The sequence below is a fragment of the Copadichromis virginalis genome, linkage group LG13, assembly GCF_057382275.1.
Source record: "Copadichromis virginalis isolate Kocher_CV1m ecotype Utaka linkage group LG13, C_Virginalis_male_GT1.1, whole genome shotgun sequence".
NCBI lineage: Eukaryota > Metazoa > Chordata > Actinopteri > Cichliformes > Cichlidae > Copadichromis > Copadichromis virginalis.
Genome location: NC_140630.1, coordinates 12,973,175 through 12,998,035, shown reverse-complemented (window position 1 = coordinate 12,998,035; position 24,861 = coordinate 12,973,175). Strand labels below are relative to the sequence as shown.

Below are 24,861 nucleotides of genomic sequence, written 5' to 3'. Positions count from 1 at the left end.
CAGCTGCCAGGCGGAAAAAGATGTACTTCACTGTCAGTGCCACGCCAGACTCCAAACAACACTGGTATTTTGTTTAAAAGACAAGTTATATACCTGTATAAATTATCTGTTTATTTTGTTTTTGACTGTGTAACGTACATTTTTAAGAGCAATGCCCGTTTTCTTTATTTTTGCACCATTATTGAATTCCCTATTTCTTATCTGATGGTTGTCTTGTGTGATGTTCCGGTCATGTGCAGCTAAATAGTTTTAATTAGATTTACTGGAATTTTTTATACAGTATTAGTCATTGTTGCATATAATGGGTTCTTTGAAGTGAATGACAACATTCACTTCACATTTATCAAGATATCATACAGGAAAGACATAGCACAGTCTGATAGGAGCTAGCATTCGAGGAGCTAGACACAAGTCAAGGGGGCACTGAGGAGGCTATTATTCTGAGTCTCGGTGTGAAGTTCCCTCAGCTGTAATGGCAAAGGAAGATACTGATAATTGGCCTGAAAATCCAGATGATGTCATGTTCTTTAAAAGATCTAACCCTCTTTTGTCTGAAGCTGCAGGAAAAATGACTGCTTCTGTCATTCAAACTGAAGAATGTCAGGAAATGTGGAGCCAGGTCGTCTACTTTTATACAGTGATTAGTTTAAAACTCTCCAGCTGTCAGCTGGAGTTAGTGTAGTTGACAGCATAAGGCAGAGGCAGTACACCTAAAGATATTTTGTATTTGTATTTCTTGTTTCTAGCAGTGACTGGTTCTAGCTGATTTTAGCTAGTAGGTTGTGTTAGGAGGTTTTTGCATTTTCTTGTTGATTCGATCAAAGGCCAGTTAGAATTTAAAAAAATATGTTGGTGTTTTATTGAAAAGATAAGCCATATATAGAGAGAACTGACTTGATTTGTTTTACCTGTTTAACTTCCACTTTTTAAGAATAATACCCTTTGTTCTTTTTTTTGTATCTTTATTGTGCCCTCTGTTCCTTCTCAGGTCATTTTGTGTGAATTTCAGATCCTCAGCAACTTTAAATAGATAGACACAAAAGCCATAATCTTGAAGAGAGCAACAAGAATGTGATGTTTGTTTGTTTTTTTTTGGGGGGGGGGGGGGGGGGGTGTCCTTGACATAGGTGTGTCACAGCAGCATGTTGTACTGATGCACACAACTGGGAGCCCCTAACTCATTACACTTGGGAAGTATAAACCAAGACAGTGTACGCACTCATGAGTTAACAGGACCAAAACCTTTGTATAGAATATTTACCTATTTTTCAGTCTGTCTGTTTATCATGTTTGTACATTTTCCTGATACATAAAATCAAAAATCATTAAGGAACATATGTTTGACATATACTGAAGGGATGCCAGTGAAGTAAACTTAATTAGACCAAATTCTATTAAATTTAACATTTTAATATTTTATATTATCCTTATATAATAAAGTTATATACAATTATAACTTGTACAGGAGCACCTTTGCACTTTATTAATAACACTTTAACTAACACTTTATTTAGCATCAAGAAGTGTGGTGGTTTTCTGTGAGGAGGAAAGAATTATTACTGGGAGCAAATAAGGTCTAGTATTAAGGAAAAGTTAGGCAAATGTGTGTGCAAAGTCTAGAGGTAAAGGTTGGTGCAAAAAGTTGCTGTCAACATGTGATTACTCACCTGTTTTTTCTGTGTCCTCTCCAGGGTGCTTGGGAAAATGTTTCTCTGGGGGTCCAGACAACATTTAAAGGTTCTGGGAGAGGCCATGGGTTAAGGGAGTGTGGGGAATCTCTGTGCACTAGGTTTTTGGTGTTTTTGGCAAAGTGTAAAATATTTAATCATATGAAAATGGTACAATGTATGTATATATTTATTTATTAGAATTGTGTATTGTAGAATGTTTGTGGAAGGTTGGAATTTGGAAAAACTCACCTGACAGTAAAATAATGGTTTAGTCCTTAACAGCGGAGAAGGCTGATAATTGTCGTTAAATATGAGAGTGAATGTTTGTGCTGTGAGAAGGCTTGACATGCCAGTGACTGTCATGGCCTTAGAGCTATATGTGGGCAAATAAATGCCTCTTGCTTCTGCCATACTGTGTCTTGGTCTTCCTCACTGTAAATCCAGCTGCAAACAGCTGCCCTATTACATTACCTAATGCCAGCATTTTGAGCCTGCATATTTTGAGTGTAGCCTAATTTTAAAAGAATCAGTTCAGTTCAGAATTCTACAATATATAGTTTTAATTTCAAAAAACATGTTTAAAAGGTATTGGCATTGTGTTTTCAGCAGAAACAGGTGCTGGATGCTCAGCACTAAAGGTGAGGCCATGCATTTTTGCAGGCTTGTACGTATTTAACTTCAAATACCAGGAGGAGATGGCATCCACCTTTGAGTTCATTCAAAGGTGAAGTTTGGATTTTAACACCCTCAAAACCTCCCATTTAGATTCTGACTAAAGTAAAAAAATATGTTCTGTTAGGAAAAGTGTTTCTTTTTCTAGGCACTTTGTAGGCAGTAATCCAGAGAGAAGATTGAAGGCCTCAAAGGAAAAAGGACCTTTAAACATGCTAGCTGACTTTGCCAGTAAATCCACGTGTCCATTCTACTGTGTAAACTAATGGATAAACAAATTTTTTGAAAAGAAAAAGCAGTCATGTACTTTAGTTTCATTTTCCTTTGAAGATATTTAACAGTGAACGCTTACTGTGTCACGAAACAACATTAAAAGCAAAACCTAAAAACACCAAATGCATTTACCAGCTCATTATCAAGTTAGTAGGAAGTAATTATTTAATTGTATCCATAGGCCTTTAAATGTACGTAGCATCCTTATATCTAACGTCCAGCTTCTTTCTCTAAATTCATTTTCACAGTCTAGAACATTTGTTCACCCAACAGACAGATATGTACACTTGCAAATGTCTGACAAAAAATCAAATATAAAATGGATTCTGCTTCAGCTTCTGAGTGCAAAGATTGCAAAAAGTGCGAATGGTGCAGCTGGAGCTAAAGTTGGTTGGTGTCATGTGTTCTGCCTCATGCATTCTTGAAGCTCCCTTAACTAAACCAGACAGCATTTCCAGTAGTGGGAGAATGTCTGAAGCAGACACACGTTGTGCTACACGTGACAAAAGAAAACTTCAGACAAATCCTGAACTGACTCTCCTGACAGTGGCCAAAATTCTTGTGTGAAAATGGTTTAACTCTGTAATCTGTCTGTCTGTCATGCTTCTATCTCTCAATCATCCCTTTGTCTGTCTGTCATAGAAATAGTGAGACAGGGTTGATTGAGAGACAGAATAAAAAGGTAGAGAGACATGACAGAGAGGCAGAATGGAAAGTAAGCAAAAAGTTTAATGATAAAGTGCTGTTCACAGACGAATAGCAATGAAGTGCTATACAACAAAATAGACTAAAATAATTTTTTAAAAATAGCATGAATCACAAGAAAAATACAAGAAAGTACAGTTAATAGCAGTATAAAAATATTAAAAGCAATTTAAGGCAGAGAATAGATGAATTCAAGCAAATACCAATAAGACTCAATAGAAGACCTGTCTTTTTTAAGATTTCAGAGTGAGAAAGCAATATAGTATAAGGTAGGCTTAGTACTCTACAGTATGTCTATTTAGGGCTCAACAATTTCTAATTTTGGGAACCATTGTAAAGAATGTAAAATAGAAGTAATTTGAGATTGCTTACTAGAATATGTCAGTAGTCAGAAGCCATCAGCAAAATAAAAAAAGCAATTTAAATGAAAGAAACAAGAATGGGAAATACATTTTACATCTGAGTTAAAGCTCAGAGAGGAATCAAATATTCCCCTCTGGGCTAAGTTCAACATTCAAGATTTCAAATGCTGAACTTATTAGATGGACAAAAGAACACTTGGAACCAAAATAAGAGTTTATAATGCTGAAGGACTCTTTAGTAGTAGTAGTGTTTGATATATGTTCAGCAGGAATGTTGATATGTCTGATTATCATAATTCTGCCTACTTTCAACGGTAGAAAATTAAAGTCTTAAAGTCCAAGGGAAAATATGCAGCAGAACCAGGTTGCTTATATATTATAATACCATACAATGGGTGAATTTCTAGAATTATAATTATAATCAACTTGATGGAGTAACTACAGACTGAAAAAGTCAACTGACACAAAAATGTCTATTTTTAAAGTTCTTTGGCAGTTCAACCTCCTCAACTAGAAATCTGTGGTGCAGAGAAAAATGAACAGTGTGTTGAATGTAGTTTTAAGAAATCTGAGACGTTCTCATGCTTCTCAGAGAGAAGCATAAAATCTAGTTCCTCTTGACAGAATAAGTCATTCAAAATTAAGAACTTCTTAGCAGCAAAGTAGGCATTAATCACCATCAAATCACTGTTATTTTACCAGACAGCCACTGGGGTGGTTATAGAAGGAAGGTCTCAGACAGAATCCAGATGGAGAAGTGAGCTGTGCAGCAAATCGGGGTTCCTGCCATGATGAGCAGAAGCTTTCTACACTTTGAGATGTCAGCCTGGAGAGAAAATAGAAGCACAGGCACTAGTTATAGACTAAAAAAATTCAGGGAACAATACCTGTTATTAGAACAGCAGCGAAGCCCAAAAGTCTCTAAAGTCTCTCTGAAGGCAATGAAATGGTTTGAGGAAAATGGCCCTCATCCCCCAGTTCCTCCAGTGGGCTCTCCATAGTGAAGGTGTTATTCTAAAATTATGGTGTCATAGCTATTACAGAGACCCGAATTCCAGCATTGTACTCCTTCTGCCAGCTGCTTAGTTTTCTAAAGAGACACTGTCTCAGCCTGCATGAGCAGCAATTTAATTTAATTTTAGCCCTGATTAGTGCTGTTGATTCTGCATTGCAGCAGTGTTCACAGTGGGTGATTTACGTTGCTTAAGCAGTTTATTTAGTTTTTCCGGTACAGATCTGCTGAGCTTTAGTAAGCCTCTTTGATTGCTGAGATCAATAAGCCCTGCGCACTTTTCAGAGTCCAAGAAATAGTTAATTAAATTGTTTAATCTCCATGTCTTTTGCAAGATTTTATCACTATGTGTCGAAAAAGAGCAAAACACCATCTGTTTTTTTAAAATTCTCAATTAGAAGAACACATTTATGTGACGAAAAAAGAAATGAAATAAACCCTTCAAATAGCTTTTATTGTTTTGCATTACCTTCATTTGTATTCATTTAAATACAAGCAGAAACGTAAGATAATAATTAATATTTCATTTTAGATGAAAGTTTGGAGATATGCATAATTTTACAGTCATACTGCTTCCTCTAAAACTGCATCCATGATTTATTTTCTTAGGGCGTCAAGGTCTAACAAGCTGAGGAAGGCTTTCATTCCTGACATGTAACTTATTTATGAAGTTATTTATGGTTGTCTATCATTTATTACAGTGAAAAAGAACAATAGAATTATTTTTCTTGGAATTTGATGAACAGTTGTCTTTAATGTGCATGGATTTTGACTAACAAGCTATTGGTATTTTGTAAATTTTAACCGCACAGCTGTTGGAAAGAACTGAGTTGTATTCTGGATAAATAAGGACTGGTGGATGACAAATGTGATGAAGCCCACTCATAATGCTGCATTTGATCATCTCCAAGATTCTAAATGTATCTAAAATGAAGGCTGATGATGCTCATTCTGATCATCTTTGTGTTTTCTTTCAGATGATTATCTCCAAGCACACAGATGCTCAAACAATTAAAATGTGTACCACTATAAACACCCACTATGTTCTTTATCTTAACTTTCATTTTCAGATCCACACTCCCTTGGGTTTCAGTTAATGACCTTTAACCTTTTAGTTTATTTGCGTTCACATCATACAAATGTGGATGTAGTCTCATGTAAGAAAAACTATTTCACTTTCTGGCTTGCATTCTGATTTTTCAGTTTCCACTACTTAACTGTGATAATGGAAAAAGTTGACATGGTAAATAGCAAATGGACTGGTTCTTAAATAGTGTTTTGCTACTCCACCTGAGCCCTCAAAGCACAGTGACACTTGAGTGTGCTAAATTGTGTTGCAGGTCTTTATCCAGAGTGTTATTGAGGCAGGCCAAGCTTTTACATAGTTTAGGGAACGTCAGCTGTTGAATAACACCTCGTTGCCTTTTAAACTGCTTCAGTTCTTGGTAATATAGATTCAATAAAGTCCACTAGAGTTCAAAGGAAGTCATGTGAGTGAGTGAACTCACTGTCATGTTCAAGAAATCAGTTTGAGATTATTTAAGCTTTGTACACTGATAAGACCACAGTTAGTACACAGTCGTTATAACGGGATGGACATGGTCAGCAACATTACTCAGGCAGGCTGTGTTGTTTAAATGATGTTCACTTGTCACTAAGAGGCCCAACATGTGCCAAAAAATATCTCCACACATTACACCACCATCACCGTACAATCTGAATCTTGCAGAAGAAATGTGGTCTTCTGCTCCTGCTTCAAGGTTTAATGCATTGTGTATTCAGAGAGGTTCTTCTCCATACCTTAGTTGTAATAAGTAGTAATTCAAGGAATCATTTCTCAGTTTTCTCAGAGGTAGAATTATTTTAAGCAATTAGCAGTACATTTTATTAAGAAAAAGAAAAAAGAGTAAAATCGCAAATTTTGCACATCCACTCAGCCCCCTGTAAGTTTAACATTTAAGATTCAGTTTGTCTTGCCAACTGGGAAAAATACACTTAATACTATTTCCCTTTCAGAATGGAGGTTCAAACCCCCCTTTTGTTTTGAACCTCCATTCTGAAAGGGAAATAGAAAACTATTTTCTACAGTCATTGGTGCAAACGTAGTGTCCTTTGTGGCTAGTAAACAGATTTAGCACAGCCCTGCACGCTCAGCTATGGGTCTGACGTCACACGTGCGGCTACCAAGCTGTAGTTTACTTTTTATTTGAAAGCTTACAACTTAATATAAACTCATAAGAGCGAATTAAATTAATGCCAGAGACAGAAATTGACTCACAGGACTTCAATAACACCTAGCAAAGAGAGATGCAACCCAAGCTTGCAGATTAGCGTGCAAAGTCCCAGGTGACATCTACACGCTCCGCCCCCTCGAAAGCGAGGGGAGGATGTCGAATGAGAAGGCGCTTTGGGGGGACTCCGTCTGTACACTGAACTTTGCGGGGGGTTCCTGCTGTGGTTAGTTTATTTACAAGCCCAGGTGTTGCTTCGTGTGAGGATTTCTTTCGGTCCACATGGCCGTGTTGTCGTTAAAGCTCGCCTGCCGCTTTGCGGACGACCCGTTTTCAGTGTCGGTATCATCAGTTGGTCGATGTTTGCTGTCAGTGTAACTCACGGATAGTGGTACAGTTGCTTCGGGCTGTTTTTAACGGTATGCTGGAAATACTAAAGAGAAAGACGATTTTTTAAAATTTATTTATTTATAAGCTATCTTCAAGCACTTAGTGTAAGCTTGCTGATTTGTTTAGTACAAATAACTCTTTGTGATGCATCGGCTGTAGCGATAACCGTTAAACTTGTGTCATGATTACAGGCTACGGGCTAGCCTTAACTTCACCAGTGCATCTCCGCGGTGAGCTAGTTTCAAACGCGAAACTGTAGGACTTGCTACCTCTTCTCGGCCGCTCACTTTGTAACACCATGTTGTTTAAAAGACAACGAACAAGTAGACGGTTCCCTCAACCAACCACGAGGCGATAAACACGCTTGTAACGGCATCATTTAGGTAAGTCTAATGACAGTCCAATGGACAGTCCGTATTAGCTTACACAAGTCTTGTTTTAGCTGTGAAATGACGTGACAACAATAGAAATTGTTTCCAGTATGTGTGCCTATAGAGCCCTTATTTTCAAAGATGTGAATTGGTCTTCATCTGTGAGGCAGAGGAGGCCATGCTTTCCAACAACACCCTCCACAGTCATAACATGCCGTGAGAGTCACTGTACCGTGAATAAGGATGATAAGACCTTTGTGCACCATAGGAATGTTCTTTATTGCATAATACAAACAGAAATTGGAATTTTTAGCTACTCTGGAGCACTGCTGCTTGTCAAGTGTCTCACAGCCTGTTGGGTACCTAAATAGTTAATGCTTAAAGGGAAATCTGGCTTCCTTGAGATTTACCATTGAGATACCTTGCTCATGGACATGCCAGGAATTAAGGGTAACTGAAGATGACTCATAGATGATCTTAAAGTTACATGCAGCAGACAAGGGTGTAAATTCAAGCAGGGTTTTTATAAGCGACCGTGCAGTGGAGCCTTCAAATTCATATTTTTATACCTCGACTGTAGTTGCTGACAGTTCAAGTCTTTACCATGAGGTGTGTGTGTGTGTGCCATTTTAGGCTGTGATCTATAACAGGCCAGACAGTGTAAAGCGCCGTGGCATCAGCGCCAGTACACATTAGGATAAGGCGTGACCGATTGCCCTTAGTGTAAGCGAGATGAACATCAGTCTGGTTTGTCCGGTGTTAGGGTGGGGTCACGCACACACAAACACGAACGCACATGCTGATCCATGAGTGTGTACGTTGGACACCTGTTGGCTAGGATCCTGGAGCGCCACCTTGGCTGAGGGTGTGTTTACAATCTGATTCCACTCTACAACAGCTGAACGTCTGCTGAAGAGTGGACCACCCAAACTGCTGTGTCTCTTTGGCCTGCCTTAACTGTCAGCGTCAGTGTATTTTGTAATGTGGCTGTTTGTGAAATCACACATTTGTCCCACTACCCTGGGAGTAGCAGTCATTCCAAGACACCATAGCGCTCTTGAAGTGCAACCTCGAGGGTGACAGGGTCGTAAAATGCTGAAAAATCACTATGTACAGCACAGATAAGTGTTATTTATACAGTAATACCAGAAATCACAGGTGGAGGATGAAGACGTAAGCGTTAAGCAAGATGAGCCCTACACAACTCCTTATACTTTAAGACATGAGCTGTTTCCAGTCCTGTCTGCTGTGGGTGTTATACTTAGTCCACATCTCTGGTTTTCTGACATTTATGCTCAACCACATTGTGCAGGTTTTCATGTGTGTTCCTCATAGAGCCAAGGAACTTGATTTGACTTTGACTTTTCTCTGATCCTCTTTGCCCTCTTCTCTCGCTGTATGTGGCCTGTCATTAGAGCTATACTTAGCCACGCTTATCAGTTCTGTTATTCCCTCGGTAAGACTGCAGATGTTTACAGGATTGGAATAGCTCCATACGTAGTAAAGTGTTGACACAGAATCTCTGATGGATAAACACAGAGTCCTTGGAGTTAAAGTGTCCTTCAAAGATCAGCAAGGCCCTTTTAGGCATCTTTAGGGAAAGCTTTTGAAAGTATGAAAAGACAACGTCGAAATACTGAGAGAATAAGAATGAACGATCATATGGCTGAGTTGGGAGATAAATCCTAATTTTGCATGCACTAGAAGGTAATGTGCTGGAAATTTCTTGTGTAGGTTGATATTTTCTCTTCTATAAAGCATCAGTAAATAAAATCAGTAAAGTGTTTGGGAGTGGTTCAGTTGGTTGAAGAGCCCTTGTGTTCTTTTTCTCCAAAAATTGTATTTAACCAGGCATAATTATGAACACAGTGCAGGGCGTTGACAGCAGATGTGTGTAATTGCTGGCTGGATGATGTCATAATATTATTAAGATATTGACTTAAAATGGAAGTATGTTTTACAGCAGACAGATCCATGTGGCATATGTGGAAAAGCAAAGGCTGTGTTTAGAGTGGTCGGTTCATGTGTTTCAGTGAGTCAGTGTGACAAAGTGCCACACTTTGCTTTCTATGACATAAAAACAAAACAAAAAACATTGTTATAACTTTTAACCTACTAAATGTGTATACTGTACATTCATTACAAGTTTAACAAAACACAGAATATGCTGTTTCGTTTGTAGCATGATCCTGGTGTCAGGATGACAGAGAAAACAACAGAACTGCATAAATTAACATTTCTGGTGTTTATCTTTTGAATAATATCAGAGTTTATGGAAAATCAGCATCTAAAAAAATAGTTAGACAGTTTTCTAAGCTTTTTTTAAGCATGTTTGGTATTTGTCTCTGTTGACATGTGCTACGTTCATCTACAGCCCCCCCTAAAAAGTCCTGCTGACCTGCCAAGTACAATAATTACTGAATAAATTAAAAAAATGAATGAATTATTGTTAAATTTTGCTCATTTGGTTATGTGGGACACACAAGTAACTTTTAACATAATAGTTCCTGGAAACAAATGAGCTTATGTGTGTGAGCCATGGAAAAGTGAGTGACAAACTGAAACCACATGAATACCAAACAAATCAAAATCTGAATATTTGAATGAATTGTGCATGGATTGTATGGCCTTCCTTTAGTTACTCTCAGTTTGGCATCAGGTGATATAATCGATTTTAACTTTCACTACAACAGGTCGTGCGATCACTCTCCTTCAAACTCTTAAGTCTCCTTCGGTAATCCTTCAAGGCTTTGAGTCATGTGATATAGAGTGGTTATGTCCCCAGGATCAGACACCGGCCATGTGCTGAGGATTGTGGACTCTGTTATGAGGTTGAACATTTGCTCTCTGCCTGCCTCCACAATCACTGCTGAGTCATTCTCAATTACCATATGGGACTGGCTGTAATTTGCAAGCATCTGCTGAAAATGGGTGTTATTCTCAGACACGATGGCTTATTTCCAGAGCAGTGCCCATTTCATGAAAGCTGCCCGAGTGTTTCTGTACTCATGTTACTGCACCAGTTTCATTTGGCACATCGTCCCTTTTTAGCCTTTAAGCAGTGCCATATCATGTCACTCTTAAACTTTTATTTCCCTAGGGAAACTTTCACTTTATAAGTAGTATTATTTTACATAGTGCATTTCCTTTTCTGGATCTGATGGTTGTGTAATTGTGAGATCTGACTCATTACTCATACCCTCCTTAAAGGGAAAAAGAAATGCAGTTCTAAATGTCAGCCTCGGCAATTACCTGCACAGACATGAATGTGATATTCAGATACTCTTGTTTGCGTGGCAGGCACAGCCGCAATAGCATCATCTTACTTGAGCAGATAATGGATTTCATTGTGCTGTGGTGCCTTTCTGTTTTTCAAAGAAAATTACACAGCAGGGGGACATAGAAGTACGAGTATCCATTCACTTTATTCCACAAAGCTCCTGAGGTGAATGGAAATGTTTCTCTATTATCTCAGGACTCTTTTAGATTGGTTCCCCTCTAGTTGACTTAATATTTACAGACGATGAGAAAATGGACACAAAGCATTTTGCGAACGTTAACTGCCAGCAGTGGCCGCATTTGATATGTGGATGCTTTGTTCTACCTGGTTTTACAGAGACTGTTTGATAACTACTAAATAAAAATGTGCTGTCTAAAGAAAAAAAGTAGTGATTGGGAGAAGTGTTTGTTGAGACAGCCAGCCTGATAGAGTGAGTAGAAAAGGAGGTGGCACAGGAAAGAGGGAAGTGGGTCATAGAGGAAGCTGACCTAATAGCATTGTACCATCCATTCACGGGATAAATCCAATAGGAACAACTATTAAAAGCTTACTGTTTAGACGTATGTCTCATCTTTGCGACCTTTCTGTTGGCTGTCATGGAAAACATTGCTTTATTTTTTAAAAGCCACAGTTCTCTCCTATCTTGATTTCTTTCTGCTATGTATGTCCCATGAGGGTTAGTAAGGAAGAGGTTAGAGGTGGTATAAGGTACAGCAGGCCTGTTTGCATCTACAAAATGTGCTTTTTGTGCTTATTCTCTCAGCAAAGTGGTGCATGAGTCAGAGTTGTTTTTGCTCTTTGCTCTTTTGTGTACAATGAGAATCCCCTTCTTCCACAAGATAGCGTAGCTGTGCCAAACATTATGTATACAGCAAATAAAGTCTAGTGCCAGGAAGTAACATTGTAAAGTGTGTATGCCCTGTGTTCTTTGTTAATTTTCTAGCAAGCTTACTTGAGACAGATGAAGAGAATACTCTGTTCATATGTCATGTGGGTAGCAGCATATCCACTTCACTTCACATCATCAGCCTTCGCCCCTTGTGTGGGTGAAGGCTCAGTTTACTGAGGAACAGGTTTTTTTTAGGTGGGATTCTTCTAACTGACTGTTCCAGTCAACGACTCCATGGGGGAGGCCCTAAGATAAGCTGGAAATTTTGAGAACCCATGTCTGTTTTAAGAGTTGTTGATAAAGTAAAGAGTGTTATGCCATTGCTCTGATATCATCCAGAGAATAACATGGGCTAAATCACCTAAATTGGCCATAGGTGTGGATGTTAGTGTAAATGGTTACGTGTCTCTCTGTGTTGGCTGGCGACCTGTTCAGGGTGTACCCCACCTCTTGTTCAATGGCAGCTGGGATAGGCTACAGCCCATCAGCAACCCTGAATTGGATAAATGAAAGAAAAAAAATTAATGAATGGGTTAGAAAAAACAACTACAACCTTTAAGTTATCAAATGTGTGTCATATCTAGTAATTAAGGCCTCAGTACACAGGTGTACTGACCAGTCTGTATCACCCTTGCTTGGAAGAAATGTTTACCGGTTCTTCACCTGGATGGTGAGTGGTTTCTGGAGGTTGCTAGCTGTCACAAGGTGAAATCAGTTTCAAAGGAGGTACTGCACCAAAAATATCTTTGTGATGGCTTTGGTTGCTAGCAGATTGCCACGTTGGGCCATAGTTTGCATTAAAGTTTATCTGCAGACACATGCCATTTGCTGTCCGGAGCTGCGTTAAAACTTGAAAAAATGCACCAGAAACCAGAAATGGAGAATGTTTACTTTAAAAGTACAGGTTGTGCTTGGTGGATTGTGCAGATTGTGTGTATTTACAGACAAGTCAGCATCTTCCATGCAATATAATGTGACCACAGCAACCTGCTAGCAACCAAAGCAAGGAGGAGGTTTTCAGTGCAGCACTGGATACCTGTTTATGACTAATTTCGTGCTAGTGATTTCACATATGCCTTGTACCAGCAGAAAAATCCAGGTTAGGATTAATCTAGAGGGATAGTGTTAGTCAAGTGCAACGCTAAATTGCACTGAAACCCTCCGGGCTTTATCGTAGGTGTAAATACGTCCCTGACAGAAACCCCTCACTGTGCAGTGACTTCATTTGAGCCACATTTTTACTCGTTTATGACTAAATTGAAACTGCAGGTCGCCCAGTGGTATAGTTATTCAGTGCCTAGCTTGTGTGACCACACAGTAATATGGTTTTATGTGGACTTACTTCAAAAACCAGCCTCTGACTGCTTTTGAACAGCTCTAATGACCTCGCTGACAATGACTGACATCTGCGCTGTTGCTTGGTGACACTTATCAGCCGTTCTCACCCTTGTGGCCAATCATAAGTTGGGAATTAAATGGGGCTGTCAGCTGCACTGCAGTGTTCTCACAGGATGGTTCAAGTGAAGGTCATGTAAGGAGGGAGGGAGAAGACAGAGAAATGTCCCTCTATGCATGTCAAACGTATATACCAAACCTCGAATATACAGCTTGGTGTTGGTAGAATGGGAGAGCTGACATCTGTCCTGTTATGATAGAGAACATAATTAGAGTTATATAAGTGCCACCAAGACTTCCACACCTCAGAAAGGGGTGTTTTTGTAAAGGATGACTCAGGGTAGATTATGAGAACTTTTCAAAAGGTGTCTCTGTGTGTCGTGACTAGTCAGCAGTATGACTCAGTTTGGTTCAGACTTTCTTTGGCAGTGTGATGGTTGAATGTTTAAAATATATCCCAAATCAGTGTCGCATCACAACAGTATCCTCAACTGCCATTCAGCCTTAATAGAAAGTATTTTTGGCTCAAAATAGCTTGACAGTTATCTACTTTGCACCTCTGGTGTAATTACATACAGGCAGAGCAGCTGATTTATATTGAGCCATCTGGCAAAAGCGTTGAGTGAAACAAAGTAAAACCTTATTTATGCTTTAGAAATCCTGTATGTTAGCCTCCAGTTCTGCTGCTGTTATAATGACCATTGCTTTAGACTCCATGCTGGGACTTATCAAGGCATGTGAGATCACAGACCCAACAGGATGAAGTGGCAGTGCTCGAATGGTTTTACTGCCAGCACTTAACAGAAATGGTTGACTGAATGGAACCAGTATGCTGTGTTGACCATGAAATGAGTGGAAGTAAATTGAATTCACAGTGGAGCTTTACAAGAGCCACAGTATATTTCTCTTTACTGGAGGCAGGATCTGTTTCCTTGATTATTCCCTCTGGTGATCTCATGATAGCATAGGGCAGCATTCTGTAAATTGCTTCTTCAGCTTGTAGATAAGCCTTCCTGTGTTGGGGGCGATTATGTGACTTTGGTCTTTTTAACATATTGCGGATCATATTTTTGGTGTGTTTTCTCTCCTCTGCTCTCCTCTCCTTTCACAGCACACTGAGTAGGATCCCTAAAAGATTCCCCATCAAATATTAACGCCCTCATAAAGGCTCTGTTCTCTCCACCCACACACCCATCAGCGCTCGCGCCACACACGTCACTTTACACGCATACTCAGGCACACATGCAAAGACAGAGCAGGGCAGCATACAGCTCAACCTTTGAAGGGTGTCTTCCTTTTCCTGTGCTCTACTTTCTTTTGCTGCTACCTTACTTTCAGTTTAGATGATGGAGGAAACAAAGTGTAGATCCACTTGACTGCATTTATTTCTCCCCTTGTTGATTAATTTGGGGATAAAAATGATGAACAACTCAACATAAATTCACCAAGTTAAGGTAATAGTTTTTAATCTACTTTTCTGTGATGCACATTAGGGAATAGATTAGATGAGTCTCACTGAAAGATGCACTGATGTGATGATGTGATTTTGTCTTTGCTTGTTGTGGTCTAGCTGTAGATCTCAGTGCCGTGGCTTGCCACACCTTATCTTGCTCCCCTCTCTTGCACTCACTGTTTCCTCTGTTGCACTCTGTCATTTGATCTGCCACGTTTTAGTATAGAACATTACCAAATTCTCAGTGCTTTGTCATTGGATTAGCATCCTTTAACATCAGTGCAGCTCTTCCCAGTATTGCTTCCACTCAATACACATTAGTCTAGCGCCAGCGTTACTTTCAACCCTGTCTCATTCTATTAGCCTTCTCTAATGGCACTCTGTTAATCTCTTCAGGGACACAGCTATGACCCACAACTGCTCTGTCCAGATGACTGGCCTAGTTATTACTCCAGTGAGACTCTAGACTCAGTCAATATATGCAAATGAGGTTGCACTTTGGTTTTGATTCAGTGCTGTGTGAAGTTGCTTAGGCTGTGCATTTTCGTTTTTAAAATGTAATTTAGTTGGTTGACACAGTTCCTAAATGACTGAGTTGATGGTAAAACTGCTTTAAGATAGAGGTTGAATGGGCATGGCTGGGGTGGCCCATACACTTCAGAGCTTTATTCTCACACAGTAGAGCAGGCTGGATGACATACTGTGCTCTTCAGACAGGGATAATGTGTCAGTTGAGTTATGGAAAGTAGTGTAGTAGGCTACAGATTTGTTTATTTTTATGATGTTATTGTTTTTGTTCAGTCCCACATGAGGTAATATAGTTGTTGCTTTCAACCCCTTCAACTTAAACACTGCTTAAAATGTGCCACTTTGAAAAATGACCTAACAGTATTTTCGTTAGAAAGACAGAAAATGAAAATGAATCTCGTGACTTTGGATTGTAAGGTTAGTGCATGAGTACAATTAGTAAAAATATTGATAAGAATCCCACCAGAAACATTACATCTTCCTTGACATCCCTTATGCTGTAGTATACTTATTGCAGAGTTTGAATAAAATCAAAAAAAAACTTCTCATCCCTTAAATTATTAAGTCTGCTGATGGAAAGCTAGAAGAGGAAAAAAAAGATGGATGTAGCTTGACGTACTGCTCTCTAGAGAGATGGTATGGAGGCTTTGTAATGATAGGGAACTATGAGCACTGGGAGTTAGGGACAGATTAGCTATGGGGATAAACAGCAGGAATGGGGGATTTACTGTGTGTAGTAGAGCACCTCCATTCATGCGTAGCCCCAATGACCCAATAGATCATCGCTCCAGGCTGTCGCATCCTATCTGCATCCATCCTGTTACTCCTGAAGAATGCATCTTTCTAGTTTGGGTGCATGTGTGCGCATCAAAAGTGAAAGCTTTGCCAGAAGAGAAATGAACGACCTTACTAATCCAGATCAAATTTTTCAGCCTTCCTGCTCCTCTGTCGGGTGCTTTCTGCATGGCTGTCCTCTGAGTTTGAATTGAAGGAAGGCCAAATACCCTGACTGTCACTATGAAATAAAGTGCACCATCCCTCTGGGACAGAGAGGAAGAAAAGATGTCATGTCACTTTACTGTTCATTTCACACACAGGGATCACTGGATGCTAAGCTATCTGTCCAGCAGAGGATCTCTCTGTAGGAAAAGTGTGCCTCGAGTCTCGTCCTTCTGTTTCTCCCATTCTAATTGCACTTACGTGAATGTCCCTGTCTTTTCTAGTTTAAGCTTACTCCTGTCAACCCTTCTTCTGCTTGCTTTTGCATATCACAGATAATTTATTATAATGATATAATGATGCTTTGGACATCGAGATGAACATAATCTTTTACAGCTTCACTCTGTAAACCCAATATTTTGCTTTCCCGTGACATCATTTTTCAGTTCAGGGAAGGATGCTAATAATCCTGACAGCTGGACTATTCCTGGGCTATTTTACTATTGGAATCACATAAGAACCATATAGTTATAGTTCAGACCTCATACTTGATTTCAGCAAAGGGATATTTACTTTTTTACCAGTACTTGGCTGTGGGGGAGGGGCAAGTCTCCAGATATGAGCGTTTGACAGATGGTCTGCACGGTTTACTGCGCTACTTCTGAATGTGTGTCAGTCAGTTAGGATTTTGTTTATTTGTGGCTTTGTTGTGCTGACCTTTGTCTTTGTACTTTTTATTGGAATAGAGCCGGTTGGGAAGGCTATTCTGTGCATAGAAATTAGTAAAAGGCCATTCACTTTGAAATTATTCAGCCAACAAAAACGGGGTTATTGTATATTTTAAAGTATAGAAAAATTTATATAGACAATACCCATCTGAATGCTAACTCGTACAAGGCCTTGATGATAGGACATTATTTGCCTGTTGATTTATAGTTATTTAAATGTTTTAAGGTCACTTGTTTGAATTTTTTGATACACTTGCCTTGCGGTTAATAAAAGGTCAAAACCTCAACGGTGTTATTTTTCCTTGCTGCATCTCTATAAACAGGCAGCAGCTTACTGATTATAACTTTCAGTGGCTGAGTGATGGGTGAGACGACCCAGATGAACAAGTATTTGCCACATTTGCTGTGTGAGTTTGCTGCTATGTGGTAGTGACTTGCCACTGTAGATATGAATGAAACTGGAAATGTTGTGAGGCCACTGACAGTTGCAAAAACCCTTAGTCTAATCACCACCCATTAAACACAGACAGGCGTAGTCACTACCCCCTCCAGGGCAAAGAGGCTTTGGTTGCCCTGCCTGCACATGCTGACCTGATTTTTTTTTTTTTTCATCTGTGTGTAAGTGTGTGCATTTTGCATCTAAACACATGTGTGTTTGTGAAACAGATTAGGAAGGCGGCATTGCCAGACACTTCCGTGGCAGAGTCTGTTTGAGCACGTGTTCCTGTATAGGAATGCGGGACACTGTAGCAGAGAGGTTTTTCCAAGCTAGGAGATCCATATTGTGACTCAGCACACCCCCTCCACCTCTTCAGAGTTGATTGAATTATTGCTCCCGTAAGTGTGTTTGTAGCTGTGTGACAGTTTGTCAGGGGATCCACTCATGGGTACTTCCTGATCTGCCACAAAGTTACAACACAATAAGCTTTTCTTGAACGATAACTTGTAATTTTTAAATAACATTTGGTGTAACAGTAGGTTTTTTTTTTCTGTTGGCACTTAGTTTTGGTAACTGCTTTGTTTCCTTACACAGATTGTTTGCTTTCTGCTAACTACACCAGCCATCTGGGTATCACCAACTTTTCAATTTGTAGTATTCCCTAGCCAGATGGATATAACATACAGGTACACCACCAACACATGTACACTTGTCACATGGGTGATTGAAACTGAATGAATCAAACAATGAGCCAGAGGGAACAGGCTTGTATTCTCCCTTCATTGGCTTTAATACTGTATATCCTCCATTCACTATTCATTATGTTGGCCACCTTCCCAGCTCTGGTTTCCCCCTGTCCCACAGGCAGTGTCTACCAATTTACCCACTTTTTCTTTCCTTTTCTTTCTTTTTTTTTCATTGGCGAGACAGTTTGGAAGCAAATTCTCCAAAACCAGTGCCAGGTGCAGGGCTATTCATCTGTAAACCTCTAAAAAAAATTAAAGCTCACTCTATGAACTTGTTATTAATCTTAATACATTTACTTAATCTCAGTAGTTCTAAGAAATATCTAAGACATTCACAAATGTTTCCAGCAGAGTTCAGTGAAGAGACGTCAGATTTACCATGTGGGATTCAAATTTGTGGTTATGAGACAGCTGAAAGGGCAGAGCCTTTTTGTTTCCCGAGGGTCTGCATGCACACACCAAGACAAACTTGGCGTGACAAAGTTTCAGGTCCCCATGCGTGCCAGATTAATTCCTAATTCCACTCACAGTAAACAGTCTATGAAAAGAAGATTGCAACCGTTGCGACAGGTGGAAAGGAATATCTTTAGCACTATTACTGGATAATTACAAGATAATTATAATAGCATTGCTGATGAGAACACGCAATTGCATGTGTGTGCTTGTGCATCTGAGTGCATTTGCTAGTTGCAGTATCTTAACTGCGTTTGGCATTCTGCTTTCTGGGTTGGGCTTTCATTAGTAGGCTTTGATGTCACTCACAGGAAAAGATGCTCTGTTATAATAACAACTCCAAGTGGGATAAGCATTAGAAAAGTATCAAAACAATTAGTGACTATACAGATCTGTTAGATAGTGCAACATGGTTTTCAGCTGAATAGGTTATTACACTGAACATCACAGATCCACTGCAGGTTTGTGTTGATGACAAGAAAAACACACGAAAGTCAAATTAACATATTTTGTAATTATATAAATAACCAAGAGTTCACTGATACTGATTTCTGACATTATTTAAAAAAATAAAAGTAGTTTTTTTTTTTTTTGAATGACAGATAATAAGAATTGCGGGGGAGGGGTGTGATTTGTTTTTCTTTTATTTAGACAGTTTGTTTTGATATTTAGACAGCAGCATGGATATAAAAATAAGAATTATTAAAAGACTAGTGATTAATTCAAATGTTTTACCGTGTGATACTTTATCACTAAGTAAAGTTATGGACACTTTAATCACATGTTATTCTGTTTTTATGTCAATTTTCTTTTTTCTCAGCTGTGGAAAATTCCATGCCGCTCCATGCCTTGGTTGGCATCTAATGGAAGAAAAAGCATCCATCAGGTCTGCCATGGTATCCAGACTGCCTAAGTTCAGTGGACGGTCCTCAACTAGTGGCGCCAGTGCCCTTTCTAATGGTTCTGCACATCCAGCCACCCCTACGCAAGATGGCAAGGTTACTCCATCAGCAACACGCCCAAATGGTGTGATCCAGGCGTCACCCTTTTCCCTAAAATTGAAGAGAGATGAGGGGGTAAACCCCTCTAGTCCATCCATTCCCACTGCCCCTGAGGATGAAAGTGAAGACAAGGCTCAGACACAGCTTCCCTCTGTGATCAAGGAAGTAAAGAATGGCTCTCCAGCAACACCTAAGATGGGCAGATCAGGCTCTTTGATGGTGGCTGTCTCAAGCCCAAAGGCTATTCAAAAGCAATCCTCAAAGATGACTCCCAAAGTTGGGACCAAGTTAGGGCAGAGCCCCATGAATGGAAGTTCTAAAACAGGTAGTAATAGTGCAAGCATTCCTACTCAGACAGGGTTGGAGTCTCGGCTTGTGCGACCAAGGTTAGGCTCTAGCTCTACCAGAAGCAACTCTCAAGACAGCCTATCCCAGTCCAGTGAGAGCCTGAAGATTGTAGCACTGGACAACATGGTTCGTTCAAATAGTTTCACTCACTTTAAACAGATTCCCTCGCCCACCAGTGAGCCTATGATACGGTCTTTCTCTTTTAATCGGGCTGTGGAACTAGCCAAGCCTCTGGCCAACACTCAGCTGCGGCCTCCTCGGAGTAGTTTTGTCAAACCCCCTCAACTGAGTAATGGAAGAGTGGGTTTAGGACTGCATGGCAGCCTTGGAGGTTTAGGTGGTTTAGGTGGGGTTGGAGGACTTCAGTACAACAAAAATTCATCAGTTGCGTCCTCTCTGCCTGGCCCTTTGATCACTACGACACCAACTACTCCTCGTACTTTAAGGAAGGCTCTGCTCCCCAGTAGTGTGTTGACCAAGTCAATGGCTAGCAGTGGGGTGTCGTTGTGCTACAAATTGCCCCGAACTGGGCAGGCTAAACAGCAGAAGTCTCTTTTACCAGGTAACATTAAGGAGGATATCAGCTCTTCAACTGCCTCTGATTGTGTAGGTCTACTGGAGAATGAATCAACCTACAAGGCTGACAAAGTCGAATCTCAAAGTGAAAGTGACAAAAGCTCTGGGAATGCAGAAGGAAAAGGAGGAGAAAGCGGTGGCCAAACAGCAGCCGAGACCCTGGAAGACATGTCCTTATCTTCTGCTTCATCTATAGAGAGAGGTGACATCAGTGAAGAGTTTCTAGATGACTTCGACAGTGTGGGAGATGTTTTCAGTGATGGGGATATGCCTGACAACAGAAAAGCTGCCAGTGATGCCCAGCTAGACAGTCTCCTAAATGAGACCAGTGACTGGGAGTCTGTGGATCTGACTGGTAAAATTCACCCTTTGGAAAGCAAATTCAAATAGATACAGTGCTATCCTTTGTGGTGTTTGTTCAGCCTTTTGTCTATGTGGTTGCAGGTCATAAGGAAGAAAGTCCTATGCAGGAGTCCCAAGGATCACTGATGCTATCTCCAGAGCAGACTGATGCCCCCCAGATTTCATCTGTGGAGCTGTCACCCTCCAACAGCTCTGGTGGAACCTACATGTGGGATGAAGAGGGGCTTGAGCCCCTTGGGGGGCCTGTGGCTCATCGGTTAGACAGCTATGATGACTCAGAGCTGAACAGCATAGTAAGTCCTCATTTCACCTTTAACTAGTTTTTACATAAAAATGTAAAAACCCCACAATTCGTTTTTTCAGTTGACTCTACTCTGATTGTGATTTAAAAAAATATGAAATTTAAATTATTTTAAGCAACTAATTAACAGTAAATTAAGGAATAGTTTGATATCCATATTTCTGAAGAATAATTAATCAATTATGTGTGTTAAAAGTAAGCGTTCTTCTTCTGCCAATCTTCCCCTCCTTGCCTTTAAGTCAACTGGCAGATAGCTCAGTAGCATTTTTTAGAAAATGAAAGAGGTGGAGAGCAGCCAAAACCCTTTAGCGATTATGTGGTTACTCGGGCTAAAAACCTCGGAGAACACTTAGAGCTTCTGCTTTAGCTGATTGAAAGTTGGCAAAGAATAGGCTTGTGTGACTGAGAACTGGATTTTTTCCAAGTAAGAAGGAGAGAGTTGAAGGAAATGTAAAGGTTTTGAGCCTTTAAGCATGACCTGCTACACATTAAAGAAATGGTCTGTTAACATTTCTGTGGCTTCTGCAGACAAGAATTAAGTTAAGATGGCGCCGGTGAGGTCGGCTGCCGTCACGACTGCTCCGACCACTTTTTCTTTGTCTTTGTTTTTTAAGTTAGTTTTCAGCGTTTCTAAATCGGCAAAATCATCACCATTGGGTACATTAGGTATGACAGTGACACTCTTGTTTCTATTGGTATACAATGTACTCACAATTCGAAGTTTTTAACTCCGGATCCGAGCTGGCCGAGTGAGATCTCGAGGGAGAACAAAGGGAAGCGGCGGCGGCCTAGAGGGAAGCGAGCCGGCGTCAGGAACAGGCTGAGAGCTCGTGCACACCGCACACCTCTGCCTAGCATCCTGCTCGCCAACGTCCAGTCACTGGAGAACAAGCTTGACGACCTCAGGGCCAGGATAAAGTTCCAGAGAGACATTCGGGACTGCAATCTCCTCTGCTTCACCGAGACATGGCTGAACCCAGCGGTGCCGGACCACGCCATCCAGCCGGCCGAGTTCTTCTCGGTTCACCGCATGGACAGGACACGGGACTCGGGGAAGTCAAGGGGAGGCGGCGTGTGTTTAATGGTGAACAACAACTGGTGCAACAGTGCGAACGTTGTTCCTCTCACACGCTCCTGCACACCAAATCTGGAACTACTGTCCATCATGTGTCGTCCTTTTTATCTACCTCGGGAATTTACATCGGTCATTGTAAGTGCCGTTTATATTCCACCACAAGCGGACACGGTCACCGCCTTATGCGAGCTGCATGAGGCACTCACACAGCACCAGACACAACACCGGGACGCTGCGCTTATTGTGACGGGGGACTTTAATAGCGCCAACCTCAAACGCGCAGCGCCGAACTTTTATCAACACATCACCTGCCCCACCAGGGGTGAAAGGACACTGGACCACTGCTACACTACGGTCGAGGACGGCTACAAGGCACAATCCCGCCCCCCGTTTGGCAAATCTGATCACGCCGCCATCTTCCTCATGCCAAAATACAAACAAAGGCTGAAACAGGAAGTTCCGGTTCAGAGGAAGGTCGCGCGCTGGACGGATCAATCGGTGGCCGCGTTACAGGACGCAGACTGGGGCATGTTCAGAAACAGCTCCGACGATGACGTCAACGTGTTTACGGAAGCGGTTGTGGGATTCATCGGGAAACTAGCGGATGATACCGTGGAGACAAAGACTATCACAACGTTTCCCAACCAGAAGCCGTGGGTGGATAAAACCATCCGCGACGCTCTGAGATCCCGCACCGCTGCCTACAACACGGGACTCATGACGGGGGACATGGACCCGTACAAAGCCGCGTCATATAACGTGCGGAGGGCGGTGAAAGAGGCGAAGCAGCGCTACGGGAGGAAACTAGAGTCACAACTCCAACAGAGTGACTCTAGGAGCCTGTGGCGGGGACTAAGGACAATAACGGACTATAAAGCACCAACAACCGGTATGACGAACGCGGCCGTGACTTTGGCAGACGAGCTGAACACTTTCTATGCTCGCTTCGAGGCTGCAGCTAAGGTCTCCAACAATGCTAGTGTTAGCGGCGCTAACGGCTGCAGACAGGAAGATACTGCCAGCACCGGAAACGTGCTCGTCATCTCCGAGCATGAAGTAAGGAGAGCCTTCAAGAGAGTGAACACCAGGAAAGCAGCAGGACCAGACGGCATCCCAGGTCGTATCCTAAGAGACTGCGCATACCAGCTAGCTCCTGTGTTCACTGAGATATTCAACATCTCTTTATCTCAGTCGGTGATCCCCACATGCTTCAAAGAGTCCATCATTGTTCCTGTCCCGAAGAAACCCCACCCTGCTTCTCTCAATGACTATCGCCCTGTAGCCCTCACCTCAGTAGTGATGAAGTGCTTTGAACGCCTGGTCAGAGACTTCATCATTTCTTCACTACCAGACACACTGGACCCACTACAGTTCGCTTACCGTCCAAATCGTTCCACAGACGATGCCATCTCTCATCTCCTCCACACATCACTCACTCACTTGGACACTAGAAGGGGGAATTATGTTAAAATGCTCTTCATAGACTACAGCTCTGCATTTAATACCATAATTCCCTCCACACTCACCACCAAGCTGGAGCATCTGGGACTCAGCTCATTTATGTGTCAGTGGATCTCCAACTTCCTAACTGGCAGACCACAGGCAGTAAGGATGGGCGGACATGTCTCAGCCTCCACCACTCTCAGCACTGGAGCCCCCCAGGGGTGTGTTCTGAGCCCCCTGCTGTACTCTTTGTACACATATGACTGTGTGGCCACTACCAGCTCCACCACCATCATCAAGTTTGCTGACGACACCGTCGTGGTGGGCCTGATCTCTGATAACAACGAGACGGCCTACCTGAAGGAGATTAGGAATCTGGAGAACTGGTGCCAGAGGAACAACCTCCTTCTAAACGTCAGTAAGACAAAGGAGCTGATAGTGGACTTCAGCACTAAGCAGGAGAGGAACTACCAGACCCCCGTCATCAACGAGTGCCCAGTGGAGAGAGTGGACAGCTTCAAATACCTCGGAGTTCACATCACGCAGGACCTGTCATGGTCCTGTCACATCAACACTGTGGTGAAAAAGGCCCGTCAGCGTCTCTACCACCTCAGACGCTTGAGAGACTTCCAACTGCCCTCCAAGGTGCTCAGGAACTTTTACTCGTGCACCATAGAGAGCATCCTGGCGGGAAACATCTTAACCTGGTTCGGGAACAGCACCATGCAGGACAGACGAGCTCTACAGAGGGTTGTGCGGTCAGCTGAGCGCACCATCCGCTCCGAGCTCCCTGACCTGCACTCAATCTACAGCAGGCGGTGCTGGACCAAGGCCAGGAAGATTGTGAAGGACCTCAGCCATCCCAACAACAGACTGTTCTCTCTGTTGAGGTCAGGAAAGCGATTCCGCTCCCTGAAGACCAACACAGAGAGACTGAGGAGGAGCTTCTTCCCGCAGGCGATACGGTCTCTCAATCACACCACCACACAGTACTGACCCACACATATGGTTCTTACACACACACTGGACTTTCTGGACTTTGTTTTTGCACAACACTGGTCACTATATTCTTCATTTCCAGTTAATACTTGTACAGCTGCTGTTATTGTGTATATATTTATTTATATTTAGATTTCTTCATACATTCTTATATAGTTCTATATTGTGTATTTTGTTGTACAGTTATTTTATTTTCAACTTTAATTTATATATTTTATC

At 41.4% G+C, this 24,861-nt stretch overlaps 1 protein-coding gene across 6 annotated transcripts in view; it reads left to right on the top strand.

The window, feature by feature from the left end:
- The first annotated feature begins 7,067 nt into the window (after positions 1–7,067).
- ccser2a (coiled-coil serine-rich protein 2a) overlaps positions 7,068–24,861 on the top strand; it is a 52,776-nt gene continuing 34,982 nt past the window's right edge. For 3 of the 6 annotated variants that reach the window (XM_085477355.1, XM_085477359.1, XM_085477360.1), the window contains exons 1-4: positions 7,068–7,698; positions 17,932–18,023; positions 19,357–20,816; positions 20,906–21,117. In XM_085477355.1, coding sequence (XP_085333481.1) covers positions 18,007–18,023; positions 19,357–20,816; positions 20,906–21,117 — 1,689 coding nt within the window. In that variant the 5' untranslated portion in view covers positions 7,068–7,698; positions 17,932–18,006. The remainder of the gene's footprint in view (positions 7,699–17,931; positions 18,024–19,356; positions 20,817–20,905; positions 21,118–24,861) is intronic. The other 3 variants (XM_085477356.1, XM_085477358.1, XM_085477357.1) reach the window with 3 other exon arrangements.